A 24870-nucleotide genomic window follows, 5' to 3' on the forward strand; every position below is an offset into this window, starting at 1 on the left:
ACTAGTAGCATTTTGAGACTTTGTTTTGTTTTGTTTTGTTTTTGCAGAGAGTATACCACGTATTTCAACAACTTGAGCCTTCCACTCACTAAATACTGGGAATGCATTTCCTCAGTCCTAATTTGTGACTCTCCCTACTGGGAAAGTTACCACAAAAGTTGAGAACCACTGCACTAAGGAGAGAATCAAAATCAGAGTTTTAGAAAAGTGTATGTGAAATGACACATTTTATATCTTGAACTTGTAACGGCTAGAGGAATACTCTTATTACATATAAAATCTAATTTATATTCACAAATACTCCACGGAATGTAACTAAAAACAAAATATTCATGGAAGTGGACATTGCTCCTGCTACACATTTTAGATTTCATTTACCTTTTAGCTACAATATCATTGAATAATAAATTCCACAATTAGTTAAAAGAAAACAGGCAGAGAGAGTTAGCAACTTAAGCAATTGGGAAAACCAGACTAAAACTAATTTATATCAAACCCCAAAACTTAACACCTGGTGGATTAAGAAACAAGGGAATTACAACAAAGAATTGCTGTTTCTCCTGAATAAATTGCGAAAACTTACTTTAGTGTTTCATGCAGTCTCTGTTGATATAACTGACCTTAAGGAGAAAAATGATAAGGCATTACTATCACATAATAGCTCACCTGAATATATATTCGTGTACACCAGTCTTTCTATTTTGTTTGTTTTTTTCAGCTGTGAAAAATGACAGTTCCTTAAGGAAAAGATGCCACAATAGATAAAAGACCTTTTTACCCATGCTAAAGAAACATAGCAGAGCTATTATGAATGATGCAGGAAGTTTAGGAAAATGAAAGTTGCTATTAACTATGACAGGCTGTCACAACAACAAAAACAGTAATCAATGCAATCATAGTAATAAGATAATATTTGTATAAGTTTCTTTCAAAAAGTTAAAATAATGGGCATCTTTTCTAAGTTAATGGTTTGGATAATGTTGGCAAAAACAGGAAAAACTCAGATAAAAATCTCAATGTGTAACATATTAACATTATTTAGAGCCACTACTCTACATATTTTTGTTTTTCTTCAAATTTCCTTTATATCATTTTATGTCACATTTATATCATTTTTCTTTGCTCTTCATGATTATGTTAATATTTTTCTTTGTGATCTAATATTCTTGAAATGAGTTTCCTATTACTTAGCTTTGATAAATCCATAATCAGCTAAAGTTGCATTATTTTAGCTTTTCACAGCATATAATAAAATCTGCACTCGTCATTATTTTTCCTTTTCTAACAATACCATTAGTCTTGCAACTTTAAGCAAGACTGCTGTATAAATATATGATCACCCCACTTGGTATTCAATGACGCACTTTCATTAGGAGTGTTATCTCAGACAATGATGAAACACTGCAATGTGGAAAATACCTTGTGTGGGAAACATTGCACACAGACACATATTAGCTGTGTGTTCAATGATAAACATTCCATGCACTCACAAGGGAGTTTGTTTCACTACTCCTTGTAAGTTACCTGGGAGCACTTTCTGACTTCCCACTTGGCATTCTTGCCCTGTCTCTTAATGTTTAAGGGACTCCAGCTCTTCCTGACAGGACCCTTTCACTAAGGCCCCATAGAATCCACAACAAAACTAGTTTATTCACTGTATTTTTTTTTCTAAGCTTTCTATAATCCAGTGCACACTGTATGGGTCTCGCCTGTTAAAATACACATTGTAACTTTGCTCTTTCATGAAAACGTTTCTGAAGATCTAAGAGATGTGAACTTTTCTTTACCAATAACTTTCTCCATGGAAGCAAGATATATATAGTGCACCAAGTTCCTTTAATTCTGACCCAAGTTCAAAGAAGCATCAAATTTTAACTTATTTTTGGTGGAGAATTTGTGTCAAGATACAGAGTGAGGTCTCTTCACAAACACAGGACTTGCTAAATCTGAGCATGAAAGGAAAGACCCCAGGATTCAAAATGTGAAGCTACGCAACCTGAGGCATTTCAGAGTGGCTGGACGAAATACATTCCTTACAGTCATCAGTGTAACTTGTTGGGTTTTTTGTTTGTTTGTTTGTTTGTTTGGATGGATGGGTTGGGGGGGCTCTAGTGCAATTTTTACCTTTCATTGGCCATATCAGTTACCAGTGATGCCCATTCACTGATACTGCAAGTGTATTAAATTTTCTTCTGAGTGATTTTAGGATCTTGAGGTTATTAAGACACCAAATTATGATGTTACTATTCCAAAGTGCAAAGTTTCTAACTCATATTCAGAGGATAACAATTTCCCAAATAAGAATGTATTCATGATTTATTTTTAGTCTAGGGTGGGAACAGTTTGTCCTGGTAGTCTACCAACCACGTGGTAGTGACTCCCCTCCTTAGGCCTCAGTTTGTTGATCTAAAATGAATGTTTTTAACTAGATGATTTCCACACTGTTATTTAGTTCTGACATTCTTTTATTCTATGATTCATTGTATAATTTTATGGATAAATTTCCAAGCCGCTTACTTTTTCTTTACTTTAAAATATCCTGGTTAAAAATGAAAAAGCATGTGGTTTTACCTTTGCAAACTCTCGTGTCTTGTCCCTAATGGAAAAGTATAACAAATTAATAATTGCGTACATCAATGTTCTTGTCCCTGTTGCAAAAATATGTAATTACTGCTTGATGTAAAAGTTTTCCTTATTTTAAACACAAATAGAGATAGACCTAAAGTAAAGCACTGCTCCTGTTGATGCAGCATATATCAGATCTTATCGTGGCTATTTTCTGCATGCCTGTAACTCATGTGGGCGTGAATTCTGCAAATAAACAGCATCAATGACTAGCATTTATATCCGTTTTCTTATTCCATAGCACAGCTTTATGTTCTAAATGTAGGTTTAGTACTTTTATCTAGCACTCTGATGCTTCTAACCCTCTTTAATTGTAACTAGTTCAGTAGCTTTCTTTTCAAGACACTAAGTTGATTTTATAAATTTATGAGTAAAAATGTATTCTGTCCCTTTAATTTTATAACTTCTTTGTAAAATTTGATGTCTTTGTTGATTTGGGGTTTTATTCCATGTAAATGATCAATGCTTTTCCATAAAGAAGACTTTGATTAATGTCAATTTTTATCTCTTAAAAGGATCCTTCCCGGCCATTGGGGTGGAGGCGTTTTGCCCCAGCTTCCTGAGGGCAGGGTTTTTAAATAGCATCCAGGCCCCGCATCCAGTGCCAGGGGGAGGATCTTTGCCCCCCAGGATTCCTGCTGGTAGGTATTTCAGGTGAAGTTTTCTGCCACCGTATACATCAGTAGGACTGTGGTCATAGTTGATAGGCCCCAAATACAAAATGAGTATTTTTTAAATTTATTGTGGAAAAGAAATATAAGTGACTGCTTAAATGCTGGAACCATATTCATAATACCAAATGCTGTGATAATGGCACAAAGGAAGAAGGATTTGGACTCTGAGCACCCAATTTGCGTAGTGCTGCCTCCTCTTCTGAAAAATTAGAGAATTAGAATTAGAGCTTCAGATCCAAAATGTGTAACTCAAGAATAAACAAGGATGGACTTCACTTTGCCACTTGGAATTGGCCAGAAAAGTGAATTAAAAACTAAGTGTTCTTGACAGAAAGAGTAATTTCATAGAGTTGATAGAGACTTAATTAAAGTATCCTTTCAGTAGAGAATAAAATGATTTGAAGAAACCAGAAAGTAGCAATCTGAAAGACATTTTTTAGAATAAAAATTAATATGCATTTTTCCCTAAAAATGCCGATCTGACCAAAGCTGTATTTTATTGAGAGAAACAAAACATAGGATACTGAGCATTTAAAAATGCAATTTCAAATTTACGAAAACATTTTGCAGGTTTTACATGGCATGATTGTAATTACAATTTGTTTCTTCCCTGACATTTAGTAAAATATCTAGCTGCCTTTCTTCGTTGTACCTAAAGGATGCCATCTTACTTTACATTTTATATGTGTCATAGGAAAACAGAATTTGAATGTTGATTCTTGGAGTTTTAAAATCATAATTCTTGTGATTTTTATTATAACTAATAATAATGCTAAAAAAATTATTGTAATGACATCAATGTATTCAGGAGAGCTGGCCCAGCCTGCTATGTAATTTGAACACTTGAAAAAACTGGGAAATCCAATAAAAGCAAAAATCCCACCAATGCACATTTCTTGTCCTTGTTAGCATAATTATACTAACAAATCTTAAGACCATTATATACTGATATTTTTCCTTTGCCTTTCAATTACTCTTTTCTACTTAATTAAAACATATAAATATGCTTTGATGTCATTTAGCTTCATCACTGGATAATTTATTGATGTGGTTAGATACTTTGTGGCCAAGAATACCACTGAAAAAGCAGAAACCAAAATTACACAAGTTAAAAGATTATAAATTTTCACTTTATTGGGTGTTATATTGCCCTTTTTCTCCTTAGAGACAGAAATGATAACAATTGTACAGAAATTTTGTTGTTGATGATGTTGTTGCAAAGGATTAGAAAAAAAAAACTATATAAGCCAAGCTCTCAGAGTTAACTGCAAATATAAACATGTAGCTTTCAAATATAATTAATATCTCAGTGATTGGAATTTAGAAGATGAGCAGGTTGCGTAGAGTTTAATGGCCTAACCCTTAACTCTTAATGACAAATCTTGGTCAAGTCAGATATGTTTGGCAGAAATGACATTAGGAAGTTTAGTAGTGACTTGAATTATTCAATATCACTGTTAGAAAACAAAAAACCTTTGTCATTTAGCTACTGAGAATGACAGAAGCAAGATGACTGTTCTTTAACACGTACAGAAACAACTTTCCACAGAGGGATCTAAGAGAACATTCTAGCACTCTACTCTTCTAGGCTTTAAGCCAAATTTGCCTCGAGCTTTCATAGGAGAGAAAACTCAGTTCAGTTTTCATGACTTACGTACAAATCAGGTGTAACAAAATTGCTTCATAAAAAATTTGTAGATCTAAACTTGTCCCTGTTTCCACAAACTGAAATTAACTCAACTCACTTTTCCTGGCTTGTATCATTTTGATAAGTCATCTCTGTACATTTTGTGTGATACTTTTTTGGTAATGACTGCTACTATTTCAGAAGTTTTTTTAATCCTTTCTTGTTCAACTATAGCTTATTTCCCAAGATTTTTTTTTAAATTTTGTGTAAAGAGGAATGAAGCTGTAATCATGAGAAGTTTTTATTATTTTATATATATTTTTTTAAAAAAACTGAAGTATTTCTTTGCCATCTAATAGCTGAATTAATACCCTTCAGGTTTCAGACATCAATTTGAAGGCAGCAAGCGGTTTCTCCCATGGCCCATACCATGACACTTGAAACACTCAGCTGCAGGTTGGTGCCCACTGGGCAGCAGTAAACTCACTTTCTACCAGTTGATTATCTGTCACACGACTTTAAGGGTTGCATAAGACATTTTCTCTATCAGTCAAGAAATGTAAACACCTGTTCTAGTGCTAATTTAGCTCCCAATTACTTATCATAATCAAATTTAAAAGAGATACGTGACTATGTCTTATATATAATAGTTTTTTGCTTCACATCACACTGTGCTCTTAAAGAGCAATATTTCTACAGTACTTACTTTTACACTAACCAGAATAATAACAGATTCATCGAATCATGAGACCCAGAAAGCAGACAAGCCTGAAATTAGTATTTATGCAACAATTGTCAACTGTTTATAGGTTTCTCATTTCTAAAAAGGTCAAAGTAAAGGGTTATTCTTCTTAGTTTCAGATGGAGAAAAACACCAGGAAGTATTAGCTGAAAATTGAATGGCAAGTATATCAACACAATTAGCGGAACGCATTTGTGTAGTAGTCACCCGATCCAGGAAGAAATCACAGAAGGCCAGGTTCAGTGGTTCACGCCTGTTTTCCCAGCACTTTTGGGAGGCCAAGGCGGGTAGATCACCTGAGGTCAGGAGTTAGAGACCAGCCTGGCCAACATGGTGACATGCCATCTCTACTAAAAATACAAAAAATTAGCCGGGCATGGTGGCGGGCACCTGTAATCCCAGCTACTTAGGAGGCTGAGGCAGGAGAATCGCTTTATCCCAGGAGGTAGAGGCTGCAGTGAGCCGAGATGGTGCCACTGCACTCCAGTCTGGGCAACAAAAGTAAAACTTCGTTTTCTTTTTTCTCCAAAAAGAAAAAAAGGAAATCACAGGAGAGGAGAGGAAGGGAAGGAAAAAGAGAGGGGAGGATAAAGGAAAGAAGAGAATGGGGAAGGAGAAGAGAGATTAGAAATGATGTAACTCCAAAATTATATTTTTAAAGGAAAGTCTTCCTCCACTATATTTATTACTATTTAAATCAAATTCTACCTCCTTGAAAAGAATGTGTCCCTCTTTTAAATAAGTTATCAGACATATTCTCTAAAATAATAAGCTTGCTCTCTTTGCTGCATGTAGTTATTTCTTTAACTTAATTATGTGGTCAAACAATATTTGAAAGTGTTTTAGAATATTTTTATATGCCATAGAGTATTGAGTATACATAGTCTCAGACTGGTGGATCACATTATGACAGATTTCACCTCTCCCCAAATCCACTATATTTTTGGCAGTTTGATGTTTGCCATACACAAATGATAGGAGAAAAATAAAGCATTAAAAATAAAATTCTACATTAATAGTGATGGATAACGCATAGAAATTTCATGAATTCACTTTTCTCTGTCACTTCTTAGCAGTAACCATCTGACATCATATGGTGTTTTAAATCTACATAAAATGCAACCATTACAATGTGTCTCAAAAATTAGACCTACCTATAAGATGTAAAGGCATGTTTATTATCTGCTAATCACTCAGCAAATCACATCTTAAGGTTGAATGTGTTTGTATCAACAAAATTTTAGCCTACGTTTTTCTGTCAGTTTTCTACCAGTTGTGAGACTTGATAATTTTTTTTACTAATGAAGTAACCCATATATATATATATATTGAAGTTACTCATATATATATGGGTATGTATACCTCAAATGTATACCTTAAACTAACAAGTTTTGTCAATTGTAAGAGAAGTCTATAAAAAAGAGAACTAGGAAATAGGCAACATGTGGGATTTGGAAATAAGTTGTGAGGGAATAAAATCAGTGTTGAATATCTCCCTAATACTTCCTTCGTGGTTAATCGTAGCAGTTCTTTAGTTATTGAAGAAATGTTCTCTGAGGTACCCTCTCTGTTTACCTGCCTGTGCTTTACGTGCAATGCTGTATGTGTAGCACCTCTTTTGACATTTTTACCTGAGTTTCTCTTCATTCTATGATTTGTGTTAGGTGCAAAGGAAATGGCAAAGATAGCGTGAGACTTCCTCTCTGCCACTCTGAATCAGATAACAGGAAAATTGTGAACACATGTGTATTCAAAAACTATATTTGCGGCCGGGCGCGGTGGCTCAAGCCTGTAATCCCAGCACTTTGGGAGGCCGAGACGGGCGGATCACGAGGTCAGAAGATCGAGACCATCCTGGCTAACATGGTGAAACCCCGTCTCTACTAAAAAATACAAAAAACTAGCCGGGTGAGGTGGCGGGCGCCTGTAGTCCCAGCTACTCGGGAGGCTGAGGCAGGAGAATGGCGGGAACCCGGGAGGCGGAGCTTGCAGTGAGCTGAGATCCAGCCACTGCACTCCAGCCCGGGCGACAGAGCGAGACTCCGTCTCAAAAAAAAAAAAAAAATTTGCAATTACTGAGTCTATAATTAAGAATAATGTTTAATATTATTTATTTATTTATCCGTTGGAAAGAGATTTGGATGAGCTTTATACTCAAATACCAAACATTTTGACATCCTCACTGCTATTCTGAGTAGCCATGTTAGAAAATGGATTAACAACCCAGATTTCTGTAAACCACATATCCAATAATTTCATTTCTATAGCAAAGGACATGCAGTCCTGAGCCAACATTAAAATGTCTTTACAGTCAACTAACAATGTTTATCAATATTTTCCTTTCCATATTTCATGTGAAATCCTATCTGGGCTGAAGTCAGGGAAAATATTGCATTCACTATTATCCAGTCAAAAAAATATTTTTATTCAGAAAGTATATAGCTTAGATGTTGCAAATGAGCCTGGAATGATAAATACATTTGAAGCTATAGAAAATCTAGGATCTGATGCATATAATAATATCAAGTTTTGATGCATATAGAGGACTGTAGAAAAGTAGTAATGCAAATATATAAGACTGGGTGGCAGACTTTGGGGAAATGTACACTGAGCTAAGGAAAATTGGCATAAACTCCATATGCCAAGGAAAGTCAACAGTGGAAAAGTATCTGCATTTTAAATATGATCAAATTGTACTTCAGAAAAATCAAAGTGGATCATTTTATTTCTTCATATTTTTAGACATTCTTTAAAAAGTTAGTACCTTTTCTTTAGATTCACAATTTGGCATTTCAAAAATAATTACTTATGACAGAACAATTTCTGTTGGCTAAATTCTTCCAATTATATTTAAGCAGTTTTCTTTAGCATATATTTTGTATTTAACAATATTTTGTTGTAATAAGTTTATACAACATAAGATACAGTGGCATACTTTTTAAGTAAGAGACTTTTAATGGGGGGATTTTCTTTTTTAATTGAAGGGTACATATTTTAGACATTTCTGCAGTTGAGAATGCTGCTAATTACCCTAGATGATGTATGTGTGAGTGTGTGTACACACTTAAACCAAAACTACTTATAAAGGAAATCAGAAAAGCTAGATTAAATATGCAAAGTAAAATCCTGAATAAATCATTCAAAATATAAAATATAATAAAAATGAAGTATTTATCTGGATTACTAACTCCTAGTTTCTTTATTCCTTGCCATTTAGATGATATCAAAAACACCAATACAGGCCTTACTTAACACCCATCTTGCACAGTTCTCCCTAGAGAACTCTCCTCTAAAATTTGTGCAGCTGCAGGCTTCAGAAGAAAACATTGCAGACGGCAGCTGTTATAAAACTAGGATGGAGATTCTGAGCCAGGTGTGGGAGAGAGACCAACATTATTGCTATTTCAGGGGTGGGGAGAAGATAGAGAAGATAAGATCACTGGTGGAATGACAAACAGAACACACCGGCAAACCAAAGCACAAAGGAGAGTGACATCAGTGATTGCATTCTAGTTACACAACCCCAAACAACCCCTCTAAAATATTTGCAACGCTGTTGGTGTTAGGTTAGAGGATTATTTTAAAATGTCTGTTTAGGATATACTCTACAACAAATGCAAAGGGAGCTAACCAGATAATGTCGAGGTTGCATGCCGGTGGCTCACTCTTGCTTAAAGTCAGTGGGTTCCAAAGAGCATGTACATCATCCTTTGGTTCTTTGCTTTACTTGAGGAGAAATACACGGTAAGTTACAAAATGATATAGAGTTTAAGGAAGGCAAGTTCAAGGTATCAATTGGAATAAGAAAAATCAGGATGGGAACATATATAAAATGGAAGGTATAATTTAAACCTTCAAATAACATTCAGTTTATAAAAACTTTATTGCAGAGTTTATGAGTTTAAAGGCTCCTGTGGACTGATGATTATGATACTGTGGTCATGAACTCAGATTCTTTTTGGATTTTATACTTTATTTCTTGGCCAAAAATAAGACTCCTCATTGTAAACCAGGTGAAAACTCAGCAGTTATTTAACCTTCCTCGCCAACCCTGATTTTGAAAATCCAATGAAGGCTTCACTCTTTTCCCCAAGAAAATGGACATGTGATCATGTATGTAAGTGTTTACATACAATTTTAGGAGGTCTCTGGACACCCTAAAGTTCACACACAAAGAACTCCTGGTTCTAAAGAATTCAGTGTTCTATATATAAAGTTAGGCTTAACTGACATAAGTGAGCATCATCTTTATGTAAGACTGGCAGTGCATTTTAAAAAATAACTGCATGATGCACTTGATATCAAGCTCTTGAGCAGTACAAAGAATATTATTTTTTTCCTGCCAGAAAGACATGAAAAATCTTAAAAGAGCCTTTAAGTAATCTCTAGATTTTTTAGTAGTTCTTTTTAACTTCTCTATTTTCAGAATTTTTAAATAGTTCTAGCCTTTGGCCTTAACTAAGACTTCCTATTAGCATAAATGTTTCTTTTATCTTAATATCATTTGAATAAGTTTGAATCTTAAAAACAGATATTATATATATATATATATACACACACACACACACACACACACACACACACATACATGGCTATTTAAATTCTCCATTGAGAACATACCTACTCCCTAGAGATCTTCATGATTTATTATTACAGATTGTGCCATTTATTTTGGTCCTATTCAAAGAAACTACCAGCACTTTCAAAAGATGCATTTGAGAATCATTTTCTTCTTACAAAGAAAAATTCTGAAAATCCTTACATGGTTTTCTAAGTAACTTGAGTCTCCATGTAATCAGTATTCACTATATGTGCTCATTGGATTGTTTTGTGAGTTTTCACCTTAATTGGGAACATAATAGGAAACTAAGCTGCTCAGCTGGCTCTTCCTTTCCAGAGAACCATGTGGATCCACACAGGATAGCATACATTCCCTCATGGGATGCTGGACCACTTAAGAATATAACTAACATGGAGACAGACCAGCCCTGCTATAAAACATGCATTGGCTCAGGCTTCATTGTTTTGCTTTGTAGGACAAATCACAGTGGAAGCTGCCCTATGACACCATGTTGGCTTTTCATATTTCTATTCACAGAGGTCTTAACAGAGAGTGCATTTATCAAAGCTGAACTTTTTAAAAATTAAATATCTTGGAAGAGTTGCAGAAAAGATTAAGAAATAAATAGTAACTTGCCTGATGCATTGGGGGTAGGGGGAAGGAAAGTAGTTGGTGGTTTAATTATGTCATATGTATGACTATTTAACAAATATTTTGCCATTATAATTAAAATCACTCTGTAAATTACCTACATAGTTAGAATACGTGAAATATGTTCTGTTTAGGGGTTTATTTTATTTTTAAATTTTCTGATAATTTTCTTTTGACAGTGAATGATACAGAAGAGCAGAAAGCAAAATATTTGAACACTCATTTAATAATAAGACATTTTTCAAGCCAGAAGTAAAGCATAGCATTTGAAATACTACTGGAAAATACGATGCTTTCTACCAAAAGCTTAGGGACTCTCTTAAAATATTCAGGATGTAACACTTGCCCTAGTGTCTTCCCCAGAGTTTTTGCAAAACCATATCACATTGCTGCTCTTAAATGTTCTCATATATGCCTCTTATAGCTGAAATTTCAACAGCTAAGCCTTGTCTTTTTAAGCCAAATTTGAGAATATTAATATAAGACAAATTTATTTTTAATGGAACCTTAAGATTATTATCATAAACTGATGTTTGAGAAAGCAAAATCTGAAGGTTTTTCCAGCTAGTGCCCTTAGTACATATTTCCTCTTTGTATAGAGCGTTTTACAGCTTTGTAGGCCTTTAAAATCCTGGAATTTCTCAACAAAATATCCTGGGGAGCAACACAGTGCCTAGTTCGTAATACCCTTCCAGGATGTTTCTAGGATAAGACATGGAGATTTGGGGTAACGCTTTATGCTCCTCAAACTACTAATGGAGACATTACTTTGCCGTATAAGGACATGGCCAAGCATTCAGACTCTGGAGCCAGATTGCCTGGCTTTAAGCCTTGCACTACCAATTACTCCCTGTGTGTCCTTTGGTAAGTTGCTTAAACTCTCAGTGCATCAGTAACCTTACCTGTTTAATTGAGCTAATAATTACACTTGCCACAAGGGTCAATATGAGGATTAAATGAGTTTAAACATGTAAAACTCATAGAACAGTGCCTAACATATTGAAGAACTTATAAAAAGTTATTCTTACCTGCATGCTGATTTAGAGTAGTATCTATTTTTAAATTATACAAATGGATTTTAAAGAAGAAAACCAAGAACTAAAGCAGCATATAATTATTTATTTGACATGTAATTTAATTTAGTTTTGAACTTAGACATTATGCAGTATTTTAAGACGTGAAAATTCCTTGCTGTGTTTTTTGTTGCTACCTATAGTAATTCAACTATTAATTATTACATAACCACTTCCTTCATAATTTTGGGAAAGCAGAAAGTCACAAATAATTTCAAAAGATATGCTTTTAATTTGTATATCACTGTTACTTTTCTAAATGTGAATGTAATACAAAATCAAGAAAGACTTTCTTAAAAACTCATTTGTTATTAAAATTTTTCAGCATGGTTAGTATCTTATAGTAAAAACAATCCAACATGAGGCAAATTTGGCAGTAACTTTCATTGTTAACAAGACACTTTTAGTTAAGGAGAAACCTTTTTGCCTATATGGTAATTTCTAGTAGGAAGAAGGACATCACTGAATATTACTGAGGTCAACAGATGCAGATGGCATGCCACTGCTCTCTGCAACTGGCAGGAAAATCATGTTTTGTTTCTCTAGCCTCACACCTTTCATTTACTCTAACAAATCTAGATGAAGAAATGTTACTATTTTCATAAATGCAGATCACCTCTCCTAATTTTTGCTCAGCTCTTTTATCACTAAAGTATTTTTTTCAGTATTTTTCCAAGGGTATTTGGCTTATCACTTAATTTTAAAAAGCAAATGACCTAAATTAAGGGGGAAAATGGAATCAAATCATCTGACTATATAAACTGAGGGTTTTCAAATAGCTCTAAGATTAGAACCATCAATTCTAAATTAACCATAAAGTATGTTACAGGCAAAAATCTGTAAACAGAGTGCAGAAGATACAACACAGATTGTTAATGAGAATAAGAACCTACTTTTAGCAGATGTTATTGTTAAGAAACTATATATTATGTTATTTAAAATAGGAAAATAGTCTTTAAAGTATTTTACTCTACCTGAGAAACCATCTTGTTCATTAAAGCAATTTCAAACCTGTCAATTTCAGGCATATATGATTTAAATGGACCTTTGAGACCATCCAGAAAGCTCCTAAATTTACTAACACTAGTCATTCTATTAATTAACCTTATTAGCTCTGCAAGCCACTTCTTAGCTTAGGATTCAACATCTAGTCAGTAAGGTGACATATAATACTCAACATATAGCCATTCATTTAATTAGCAGTTATTGGGTGATTCAGTGTTCAGCATTGGGTTCTATTCTCTGTTTTAAGCACATTATCCTTTTCATCTCACCACCCTAAGGAGGAGGTTATAATAATATGCCTATATATAGTAAAATCAATAATAATAACCAAATAAGGAAATTAAAATGTGCCAATGAGAAATATGTAATATTCAAATGAGGAAACAGAGACAGTGAGTTGAAAAGTGAGTTATAAAAGGTTACTTGTTCAAAGGGGAAAACATCTCCAATATCAGGCTATGTGACTCTAATCTTACAACTTCAACTGTACTGTGCTGGGCAGGCAAAATATAGAGTAAGCAATCATCCTAGTTTGCCTGGGACACAAGAATTTTAGTGCTAAAACTGGAAGTTTACTGCATCATATGAAACATGTAACTAGCAATAATTTTACTTTACTTAGCCAAAGATGATAAAATAATTTTCATGTCAATACCAATCTGCGATAAAGTATAAAAATTTTCTATTTTTTAAAACTTTTTGTGACATAGTGTGCAAACATAACAATACAGAAGCAGATACCTATGCACAAAAGGAAAGGAAAGTAGATGGACATCAATATTTTAGTGACAAACATTATGCTAATTATATATTTTCTCATCTGATTATTTCAAAAATTTTATGTAGTACATGATATTATTCTCATTTTATATATGCCAAAACTGAAAGAGCTAAAATAACTTCCCTAAGATCATGCAACTACTAGGTAGTAGAGCTGAAATTTGAATTTTGCTGTCTTCACAACAATAGTTTTGATAATGTAAGTAATTTATGATTAAAAATTATTGATTTGCCATTCTGTTATTTCAGTAAATCTTTTGTAGGTCTGGAATTATTCTTAGAGAACATTCATATGTGTGTGTTCCTTCTGACATTCAATTCAGAAAATATAAAATTGAATACCTACTCTATGCCTAGCTCTGTGCTTAGATAGCGACCTTACAGAGAAGAATTGAGCATTAAGTCCTGAGTTCAAGGCCACTTTAGAATGGAAGACAGACACCTATATTGTCAACATTAATACTGTACCATAACTGTTCTAAAATTGATTGAGATATAAAGGGAGGAGAAAGTAAACAATCAAGACTTCCTAAAACAGAGAGAAATTCATAGGAGAATTTACAATGGAGATGATATTTAAGCTGCTTTTTTTAAAAAGTATATGATTTTTGTCAAGTAGAGGTAATGAGAAGGCAGTCTTCCAAAGAAGAGAGGTAGGTACAAGTAAAGTAATATTCAGGAAATTATGAGTCACCAAGAGAAATTGAAAAGGAGCCATAAATTCTTTGCCCAGGCTAAAGTCAAGAAGGGTATTTCCTAGGTTTTCTTCTATGATTTTTATAGTTTGAGTTCTTACATTTAAATCTTTAATGCATCTTGGGTTAATTTTTGTGTATGGTGAAAAGTAGGAGTCCAGTTTCATTCTTCTGCATATGGCTAGCCAGTTATCCCAGCACCATTTGTTGAATAGGGAGTCCTTTCACTATTGCTTGTTTTGTCAGTTTTGTCGGAGATCAGATGGTTAGGGTGTGTGGCTGTTTCTGGATTCTCTATTATTTTCCATTGGTCTATTTTCCTGTTTTTGTACCAGTACCCTGCTCTTTTGGTTACTGTTGTTTTATAGTATAGTTTGAAGTTGGATAATGTGATACCTACAGTTTTGTTCTTTTTGCTTGCACTTGCTTTGGCTATCTGGGTTCTTTATGGTTCCATATGAATTTTAGAATAGTTTATTTCTAATTCTGTGAAAAATGAGGTTGGTAATTTGATGGGAATATCATTGAGTCTGTAAATTACTTTGGGCAGTATGGCCATTTAAATGATATCAGTCTTCCAGTTTGTGAGCTTGGAATGTTTCTCCATTTATTCATTTCATTTCTGATTTATTTCAGCAGTGTTTTGTAGTTCTGTTTGTAGACATCTTTCACTTCCTTGATTAGTTGAAAAACAGGAGATATGGGAATAGGGTGAAGTAAAAGGTGAAACTAGAAATGAAGGTAGAGAAGAGATTGTAAAGGAACTTAATTACCAAGCAATTTAGACTTTAATTCCACAATAAGCAATGCAGTCTTAAATAGGGGAATGAGGCATTAGCCCTTTTTACTAATTGGCTGTTTAATTATTTCTAGTGCCCTTCCTACTATACACTCTATAAGAGCAGAGATCTTACATTGATTGATGATGTGTCTCCAGAATCCAGAAGAGTACTTGCTACCTAGTAGGCATTTTAAAAAATTTTTTGTATCACTGAATGTTCAAAAACAATGATTTTGCAAGAGTTAGCTTACAATGGGGTACCAGATAGGAGCAAAGAAACCAGTAAAATATTATTGAGCAAGAGAAAGCAAAGGCAGAATATGGGCAGTGGCAATAGATTTTATGTAAAATCAACAGAACTTCATAACTTATGAACTAGAAAGGGTTTAATAAAGTGAGAAGTCCAATGTCACAAAAGAGTTTCAAACCTGGATAACTAGATGGATGGTGATGTTTTAAGAACACAGGATTATTAGAGGAAAAGGAAGTTCAAGGGAAATGTTAAAAGTTTGGATTTGAACTGAATGAGGATGAGATGTATTTTGAATGTGATCTGATAATCATCAGGCAACACTATAAGAGGAAAATAGTTCTTTAATTTGAGTACTTATGTGAATAAAAACAATGATTCAATATAATATAACTGTGTTCAAATGGCATAATCCGTATCTTCTGAGTGCCTTGGAGGCATAAGAATATTTCATTTATTATCAAACCCATTTGAGATTATAATTGTAATTCACTATCTCTACAACAGAAACGTGGAAGGTAGAAATAGATTAAATAACTGGTCCAAAGAGTCCTGAATTGCAACTGGGGGAAAAAAAATACAGGCGCTCTAACTGTCAATCTAAGTTATCACCACAAATTTTATTAACTGGTAGACAAAATATAAACGTGATAGAATGTGAAATAACTGAATGATCGAAACTGTAATAGAGTTTTGAGGTTGTTGAGATTTGTTTTGATTCTTCACTTTACTGACTGCACATTAGAAATTGGCAGACTGATAGAGCATACTACATCCAGCACAGACTCATTACTTAGATGAAAATGTTAAATCTCTGTTATCCTCTTTTTTCACAAATATTCCCTGAGGCAAAAAAAAAAAAAAAAAAAAAAGGATTTCACTGGCAAAATACTTTAAACAGGGTATCTATGGAACATTTAAAGAATTATTTTGTTTTCTTTAACAACAGCATGAGAAAAGTGTAGTCTTATGGTTATATAGTTTATCCACACCACCTTTATCAAAATCATCAGAAGTATTAGGGAACATTTGAAAACTATATATTGGTCAATACTCCCTTAAAGTCTTAATGTAAGGAAATAATTTTTCGTGTCTATAACAGAAAAGGATGATAAGGGGTTTTTGCAATCCATTGTCTCCAGAATATCAGTAACTGATTTCTTAGAGTATCTTCATTCAAATGCCATTGAAAATATATAACCATTTCTGGGATATTTATGAAGGAAAACCTAAGAAATTCATTTTGGTGACTTGTAAAGTATCTTTGAAAGTCTCTTAAATCAAATACATGAGACTTGAAGTGATCTGGGGATTTCAAGAATTGACTAATTCAAGAAGCCTGGTTTGTCTGCTGACTTTAGTATGATGCAAATACTAAGATGATTCTGTGACATGAGGCACAAGGGGTGACTGGCTAAAATTGTACAAAAGGAAATAAGGTGTAACATTTTGAAAATTTAGAAAGAGATAATAAATTACTTCCAAATATATCTTCCAAGAACAATAATGCAATATATAATTTTTACAAATTGGAAAAGACCGAAAAACACTGTTGCCAATAGACTTCTCTCACCTAAAACAGATTTAAAGATTAACATCCTAATTTCCATAATTTCCCTTGTACTTATCTATTTTCTAGATAATAAAATGTAATAATGGATTGTAAAGTTGCTTATAATCTTCACAGTATGACTAGGTTCTTCCCTGTTGAAAACCAAAACAAATTAATTACAGGCTAGATGGAGCAGTAGCTATAAAAAAAAAAAAAAAAAAAAAAAAAAAAAAAAAAAAAAAAAAAAAAAAAAAACCTTAGTTCAATTAACAGCTGTTCTCAGTTGATGCTGCTACACAAAATACAAAAGATTAAGAGTTCAAATGTGAAACTTCTAATTCACAGGAACCCAGGGAAGTCTTCATTTGATTCTTTATTGTTCTTAATGAGAAGATAGAACTTATCACTGATGAATTTTAAGATTGCCTAAAGTATCTCCCAAAAAGTTATAGATAGAACTAATTTCGAAGTACTGTGTATTCACATAAATCAGATCCTGCTGAAATACTCCAGAGTTAGTTTCTTAGGAATTATAAAATCAAGAAAATTTAACTTGTTTTCATGAAGCACCTACTATGATTAGGTCCATGGCAAGTGACCTTGAGAAACCCAGTGAATGAGGATACAAAGCATTATGGGAAAATAAGAAAAACAACTTAATATAAAAACATACACAACATGTCATAGTGTACACAATAGATGTGATGGAAATTAAACTATAAGAACGATCACTGTGAGAGACTTTTAGGGAAGAGGTATGTTGTATAAATTCTAAGGGAGTGGGGAGAGATGGTGAGATTAGAGAGAGAACCAAATTGGGAGATTATCCTGGCAGGTGACTACACAAGTAAAGGAAGAAGGAGACAGGATTAAATAAATAGAAGAACTAATAACAACTGGTAGAGCCGTGGATACAAAGGCTAGTTAGGAAAGATGAGGTGCCTCACTGGAAAGAATTGACTAACAGGGTGAGACTTGGAGCTTTTATTTATAAATGCTTTCTGAAAGCCACCTATAGCATAACGGTTAAGACCTCAAACTCTGAGACAGACTACTTGATACTGCCACTTACCAGCTATTTGGCTTTGGACAAATACTTTAATTTTCTATCCCTCAATTTCCGTATCTGCACAAGAAACATAATTATGGCATGTACAAATACAAGTGAAATGCTTGCAAGCTCTTTTTATTCTAATAAGACTGGCATTCTTAAGGGAAGGATAAATGTTTGTTAAAGACAATACAAACTAAAAGTGTTCCTCTGACAGCAATGGTCAAGACAGATTAAAAAGTTGTGACTCTGCAGGCAGGGGAAGAAGACATCAGGCAGTCATTGTAATAACCCAACTATTCCCATTAACATTCAGAATCCATTGTCATTCAAAATGGAATATTGGACTCAGAATTTTTATATTTAAGTACAAAAATGACCTTTTGTTTTCCCCACCTTGCTACCTCAGTGTTTCTATCTATGTCCTACCTCCAAGCTCCCTGAAAGTATAGCCAAATAAAAGATTTCATGATGAACTTTAAGGTTTAAAACCTGAATCTTCTAGATCCCTGCCCACAAGAGTGCTGACAGTTCATTTGACCTCGATAATTGCCAATAAAGTTCTTTATTCATATTTGGGTAAAATTAATTACTTCGAGGAACATTATAGAATATAGGTTAATATTCACTACAAATGGAAAACTTCCTTGGGTTGTAATTTTATGCATGATAAATTGGGAGCTTTATTAATAGATTAAACCTTTAGTACGTCTTTATTTAAAATATAGATTCAAATGTAAAGTCTAGCATTTGCATACATTGTACTAATTCATAATAGTCACCCTTTCTAACCCACAAGGCTTTGAGTTCATAAAATGAACATGAATTACAATGAGATCTAATATTTCCATCAATGGTACACATTAGTTCTTTCGAGATCTCCTTCGTGTTTATAATGAAAAACTGTGCACAGTGCAGATTGAAAAGTTAAAAATTCCAACAAGAGGTGAGAAACACAGAAGTAAAAACTAAATATGCCATACATGCTTATTTCAGGTGAATACCATTTCCCCTGCATCTGAAATGAGTTTATCTTTTAAACTTGGGCAATTGGGCAGAACAAATGCATTCACTTCTTTGAAATAAATCAGTTATTTATGTCAAATATTCTACCTAATAGAGGTGTATTGGGAACTGTAACAGTGTAACAATTGATATGATAAAAAAGGAAAGAAATTATGTTCAGTTTCCGATCTTCTGTACCAGACTACAAAATCAGAGTTACTTATTTTTCATGTACTGCCATCGTTGCTCTGTTGATCAAATCTATGTCCAATGAAAACATAATCAGGAGCTACTACAAATCCTACAAGCTTTGTAGTATTCATCAATCTAAAATTTTTCTGCTTAAAGGCCCTTAAAATCAGACTATGACCGATGGTTTATAATTTCTTAAAGAGAATTTATGAGTTTCTCCTTTCTGCTTTGCCTTTGGAATATTTCAGAAATGCCCACTCTAATATAAGTCAGCCAAAATTGCTGCACTGCCTTAGAAGTTGTACCATAACTGCAAAAGCAGCTATAATAACTGCTTAAATCCTACTTCAGCTTGTTGATTGTTTTCTAAGGAAAAACTAGAGGACAAAAAGAACATAATCTAAACAAGTGATTGCAGGGCTTTAGGAAAAGAAGTACCTAATTCCTTTGTAATTTATATTGTAATTCATGTCCTTTTTATGAACTCAAAAGGAAATAACGCTATAAAGAAATATAGAGATGCCTATGTATAATATGAACACTTTTATAGAAGCAGGTTGGAAAATGAAATTCCTATTAATAAAATGCAAATAATTTAGTTACCACAGCTGGGTATCTCTTAACTGCAGCACATATTTTTGTAATTGCTCTAATCCATGTGTGTTCTCTTGCTCTTTTGCAGGCAGACCAGTAATGATTGTGGTGGAATATATGGAGAATGGATCCCTAGACTCCTTTTTGCGGGTGAGGTGTTCTTTGCTGATGGCATTTAAATAAGCTGTTCTCAGTTCTATATTTAAATCATTTATCATAAATTAATTTTTGCATAATGTTATTCATGGATTTTCTGTGAAGAATAGCAGTGTTTTCTCTAGCGTGCATTTCCCTGATACTGTGATACATTAGAGTGTTACTAAGGGGGGAGGATGTACACTCAATAACATAATTGATTTCTCCTATAAATTCACTTGCTCTGTGTGTGTGTGTGTGTGTGTGTGTGTGTATACCAAATAATGTTATCATGAAGAAAGATGAAATGAAACTCAGTTGCCTCAGTCATTAATTTTGCTTTATCACATTTAACTATGTAGTACGATACTGTATGCATTATCTATAATGCTGAACTCCTTAACTGATCTGTATTTACCAACAGTGACTCAAGTTCATTTCAGAAAATGTTCTATCAACTTTGTCCTTCTTCAGTTCATTTGACTGACTATTCAGAAAACAAAAGGAGGAGGAATAAAACTTCTTTAGCAGAGATTTCTTTTACAAAAAACATTATTTTTAAAGTGATTTATCCTTAAAAGTATAGTACATACAAAAAGTAATTTATTATAGATAGTGATACAAACACAAACTGAGAAGGCACCAGGAACTTATATTTCAGGGTATATTTATAATACATTTAAGATTTGAAAAACCATCATGTGCTATGAAAATATTCATTGGTAGTGAATACATGAAATACAGAAAATAACTGCTATAGTAAATATTTTTCATCCCCAACAAAGGTCATATATTTGCATGTCACTGCATTTTTAATATCTATCTATCTGTCTATCTGTCTATCTATCTATCATCTATCTATCTATCTATCTACAGAGATATAACTATTTTTCTCACTTACAAAATGGCTGGACCTTGCCACTTGGAATGTTACATTATTTTTCTTCTTTATTTTCATGGGAAAATAAACCATTCACTTCACTTCATTCTTTGTCCCATGTTATGTGAATAAGTTCTGTTTGCATCTCATCTTTCTCTCTTGATCTCATTTTCATTTATTTTTCTTCATTCTGGGTCCTCTTCTTCCAACTGCTCTGAATGCTAGCAGTGATGATATATTTATACTCTGACTGGGCTTGATGTCCAGATTCAATCCTAGAAGCTGAATTCAGCAAAATCATCAAGTTATTATAGAGCAATACTGCTCATGCAGTGTATACTCTCAACCAAGTGTGCTCTGTAAGGTAAAATGAAATTCAGAGGTGTTTGGGGACACGAACTGTTTGTTCTTCTCTGTAGCTATTCTAAAAATGTGTTATTTTATAGCTTATATTCATTTCACCTGTTCTAAATTATTTTAGAATAATTTATCAGGACCACCTATGGTACTTGAAATGCATGTATACTTAATGTCCTTCCATTATGTTTCTTCAAAAACTCGTTTTTATCAGATACATATCAAAATAACTCATTACCTAATGATGCTTGGGTTAGGTTGGTTTTCTTTTTATTTTCTTCTTTTTATTTTTGCATCAGCTGTATTCTAAAGCAGAATATAATGGCAAACAATATAGCAGATATTCAATCTAAATTGCTGCTAAAAATGGATCAAATGAGTACCACAAGCAAATAAGGTGGGAAATAGTAGCTTCTCACCTAATTTATATATTTTATTCTGCAGAATAATGAATCAATTAAATGTTATAAAGAAACAATAATATGTTATAAATGAAAGATTTACTTCTAAACATCCTACTACATGTTTAGAACTAGTGTATTTTATGCTTTAAATTTTAAAACCTAATATTTTCCAGCTCTTATTATGTACTATGTATGTAAGACATTATCAGAGATTCTAGGGGAAAAGAACCTGAATACCTATCTCAGTTAATTTTGGCTCTACTTATGGACTATGTGACCTTGGGCATGGTATCAAATTCTCTGTACCTCTCTTTACTCATTATAAAATTCTCTGTACCTCTGTTTACTCATCCACTTCATACAGTTATTATAAAGATTAATTAATTGTTGTAAAGCTTATAGAATAGTGTGTGACACATTGCAGGTGGCAGAGCAAGGATTCAAACTCAAGTCTCTGTGACTCAAAAAGCCATGCTCTCGTGCATTATGAATTCATTTTATTAAAATGCTTACTACTTTTCCTTATAAGTCTACTACCATCTCCTCATGTGGCCTATGTCCCCTTTGCACATAGAGTTTCTTTTTTTTTTTTTGAGACGGAGTCTCGCTCTGTGGCCCAGGCTGGAGTGCAGTGGCGCAATCTCGGCTCACTGCAAGCTCCGCCTCCCAGGTTCATGCCATTCTCCTGCCTCAGCCTCCGGAGTAGCTGGGACTACAGGCGCCGCCACCTCGCCCGGCTAATTTTGTTTTTGTATTTTTAGTAAAGACGGGGTTTCACCCTGTTAGCCAGGATGGTCTCGATCTCCTGACCTTGTGATCCGCCCACCTCGGCCTCCTAAAGTGCTGGGATTACAGGCGTGAGCCACCGCCCCCGGCCTGCACATAGAGTTTCTAAAAGTCACATTATTATAATGCAAAAAAAATCAAATGAATGGAAAAGTAGGGTCAATACTTCCATTTTACTCTTCTTTAATGTTCTTACCCTTCTTTGTAATCATTTCTCCTTAGAAACTCAAAGTGCTTTATAAACTTTATGTCAATAACAGATACTCAACTCCCCATGACAAGCAGAAATAAAACATATAAATATATATAGCCCATAAATTTTCAAAAGCAAAGTCATTTTTCAAACTACAGCTTTAGAACATAATCACAGCTTATGTGAGCACAGGAAGGAGGAAGTGACTAAGTGCACTGTGTAGTAGAGGAGCCATCCGTGGCTCATTAATAGCCTTCTGTGCTTACTGGAAGCAGAAATGATTTCCCTTTGGTCTCCCACACTATTTGAAAACTGCTTCAATTTGCTATTTTATTATGAAGGAGTGGTAGCACTACTAACTACAAGATTACATCTTAGTGTCAGTGCTGGTGGCTGGCTGGCTTTCATATGGTACTGGATTCATGAATCTCATACCGTTTGGGATCCTTGTGGACATTCTTCCAGATAAATATCAGCAGAGGGACAGTGTAGTCAAGTGTGTGTGTGGGCTTGTGTGCGAACATATACGTGTGTGTAGAGAAGGGATGTGTGTGTGACCGTGTGTAATTTTAATTTTAAAATTGAATACATTCTGACTTAGCAAGCAACTCAGCAGCAGCCTGGCTGCCCAGAAGGCACAACCTCACCAATGTTTGGATTTTTTAACTTTTCTAAGCCCATTTGGGGATAGTGGTCAAGGTTACACTCAATTCACAGTAGTGTATTTTCTCTAATTTCACTAAAATTTACTGGTGCGAATTAAGTATAACCTTGACCATTGTCCCCATACAGGCTTTTTCCAGCTATACATTTGGATTTAGTAAATACTTTTTGTGGCACTTACCTGCAAACCACCTATCTCTAAATTTTAGAAATTCCCATTTTATAACATTCCACTTAGAACTTCCCATTTTTATAACAATATTAACTAGCAATCTAAACTAAGTATAGCTATAGAATAACTTTGAAATGCCACATGTCAACCACAAAATTTCTAGTTTTATAACATTTGTTGAGTGCTAATTTATATTGCAAAATTCAGTTATACCAAAATATAATACTAAATATACTACTAGTTTCAGTGCAAGAGGGTGTGTTCATACTGCAGCCTTTTGCTCACACCTCAAATCCTTTGTCATGAGAGAAAAGGAACACTTACTGTTTTGTTTGTTTGTTTGTTTGTTTGACAGAGTCTTGGTCTGTCACCAGGCTTGAGTGCAGTGGCACGATCTCAGCTCACTGCAACCTCCACCTCCCAGGTTCAAGTGATTCCCCTGCCTCAGCCTCCCAAGTAGCTGGAGCTACAGGTGTGCACCACCACACCCAGCTAATTTTTTTTTGTTGTTGTTGTTGTTGTTTTTTTTTTGATTTTAGTAGAGTCGGGGTTTCACCATGTTGGCCAGGATGATCTCTATTTCCTTACCTCGTGATCCTCCTGCCTCGGTCTTCCAAAGTGCTGGGATTACAGTCGTGAGCCACTGTGCCTGGCTTATACTTACATTTTTTACAATGCAAATCACTTAGGAAAATAAGAAAGGGGGTCATCTATAAACCAAAAATGTAGGAGAAGTTAATAAAAGAAAGTGAGAAGGATTTAATTAAGTAAGGAAATCAGCTCAAAATATGCTCAGGGAAGGATGGCTGAGAATAAGAAAAGTGAGTGGAAGGTGGTGCTATCAATTGAAATAAAGAATACAGAGGAGGAACAGGATGGACTGGTAGTTGGAAGGAAATGGTAAGTTAAATTTTGGTCATGTTGCATTTGAGTTGTCTGTGGAACATCCAATGAAAATGTTCAGTGGGACCAAGAAGGCTGACTAGAAGCAACTACTGTGTGTGACTCTTACAGAGAGGAATAAAGGGGTGAATAATACAGAACCTTCAACTGAAACATCCAGGTACTTGCATTGGGACTGATCAGGGAAACAATTTGACCTACAGAGAATGGAGAAAAGGAGGTCAATGACCCACCCAGGAGCAACGCAGAGCAACAGGAACCTCCCCCACCCAGGGAAGTGCTTAGTAAATGTGTGACCCCAGGAAACCACACTTCTCCCATGGATCTTTGCAACGCTTGGGTCAGGAGATACTCTTATGAACCCACTCCACCAGGGTCTTCAGTCTGACACACAGAACTGTTTGAAGTCCTGGCAGAGAAGCTACTCAGATGTACAGAGTCCTGGAAGCTTTATATATGCTGGCTCTGGGGTCCCTGGAGTTGCTGCTGTGACAGCAACTCAGGCAAGGTAACAAGTTG

At 34.4% G+C, this 24870-nt stretch overlaps 1 protein-coding gene across 2 annotated transcripts in view; it reads left to right on the forward strand.

The window, feature by feature from the left end:
- Window positions 1-24870, forward strand: part of EPHA6 (EPH receptor A6) — a 955335-nt gene that overhangs the window by 789451 nt on the left and 141014 nt on the right. For both annotated transcript variants that reach the window (XM_030938295.1, XM_030938296.1), the window contains 2 exons: window positions 3141-3266; window positions 19947-20008. In XM_030938295.1, the coding sequence (XP_030794155.1) occupies window positions 3141-3266; window positions 19947-20008 (188 nt within the window). The remainder of the gene's footprint in view (window positions 1-3140; window positions 3267-19946; window positions 20009-24870) is intronic.

This window comes from Rhinopithecus roxellana, chromosome 1 (assembly GCF_007565055.1).
Source record: "Rhinopithecus roxellana isolate Shanxi Qingling chromosome 1, ASM756505v1, whole genome shotgun sequence".
Taxonomy (NCBI): domain Eukaryota; kingdom Metazoa; phylum Chordata; class Mammalia; order Primates; family Cercopithecidae; genus Rhinopithecus; species Rhinopithecus roxellana.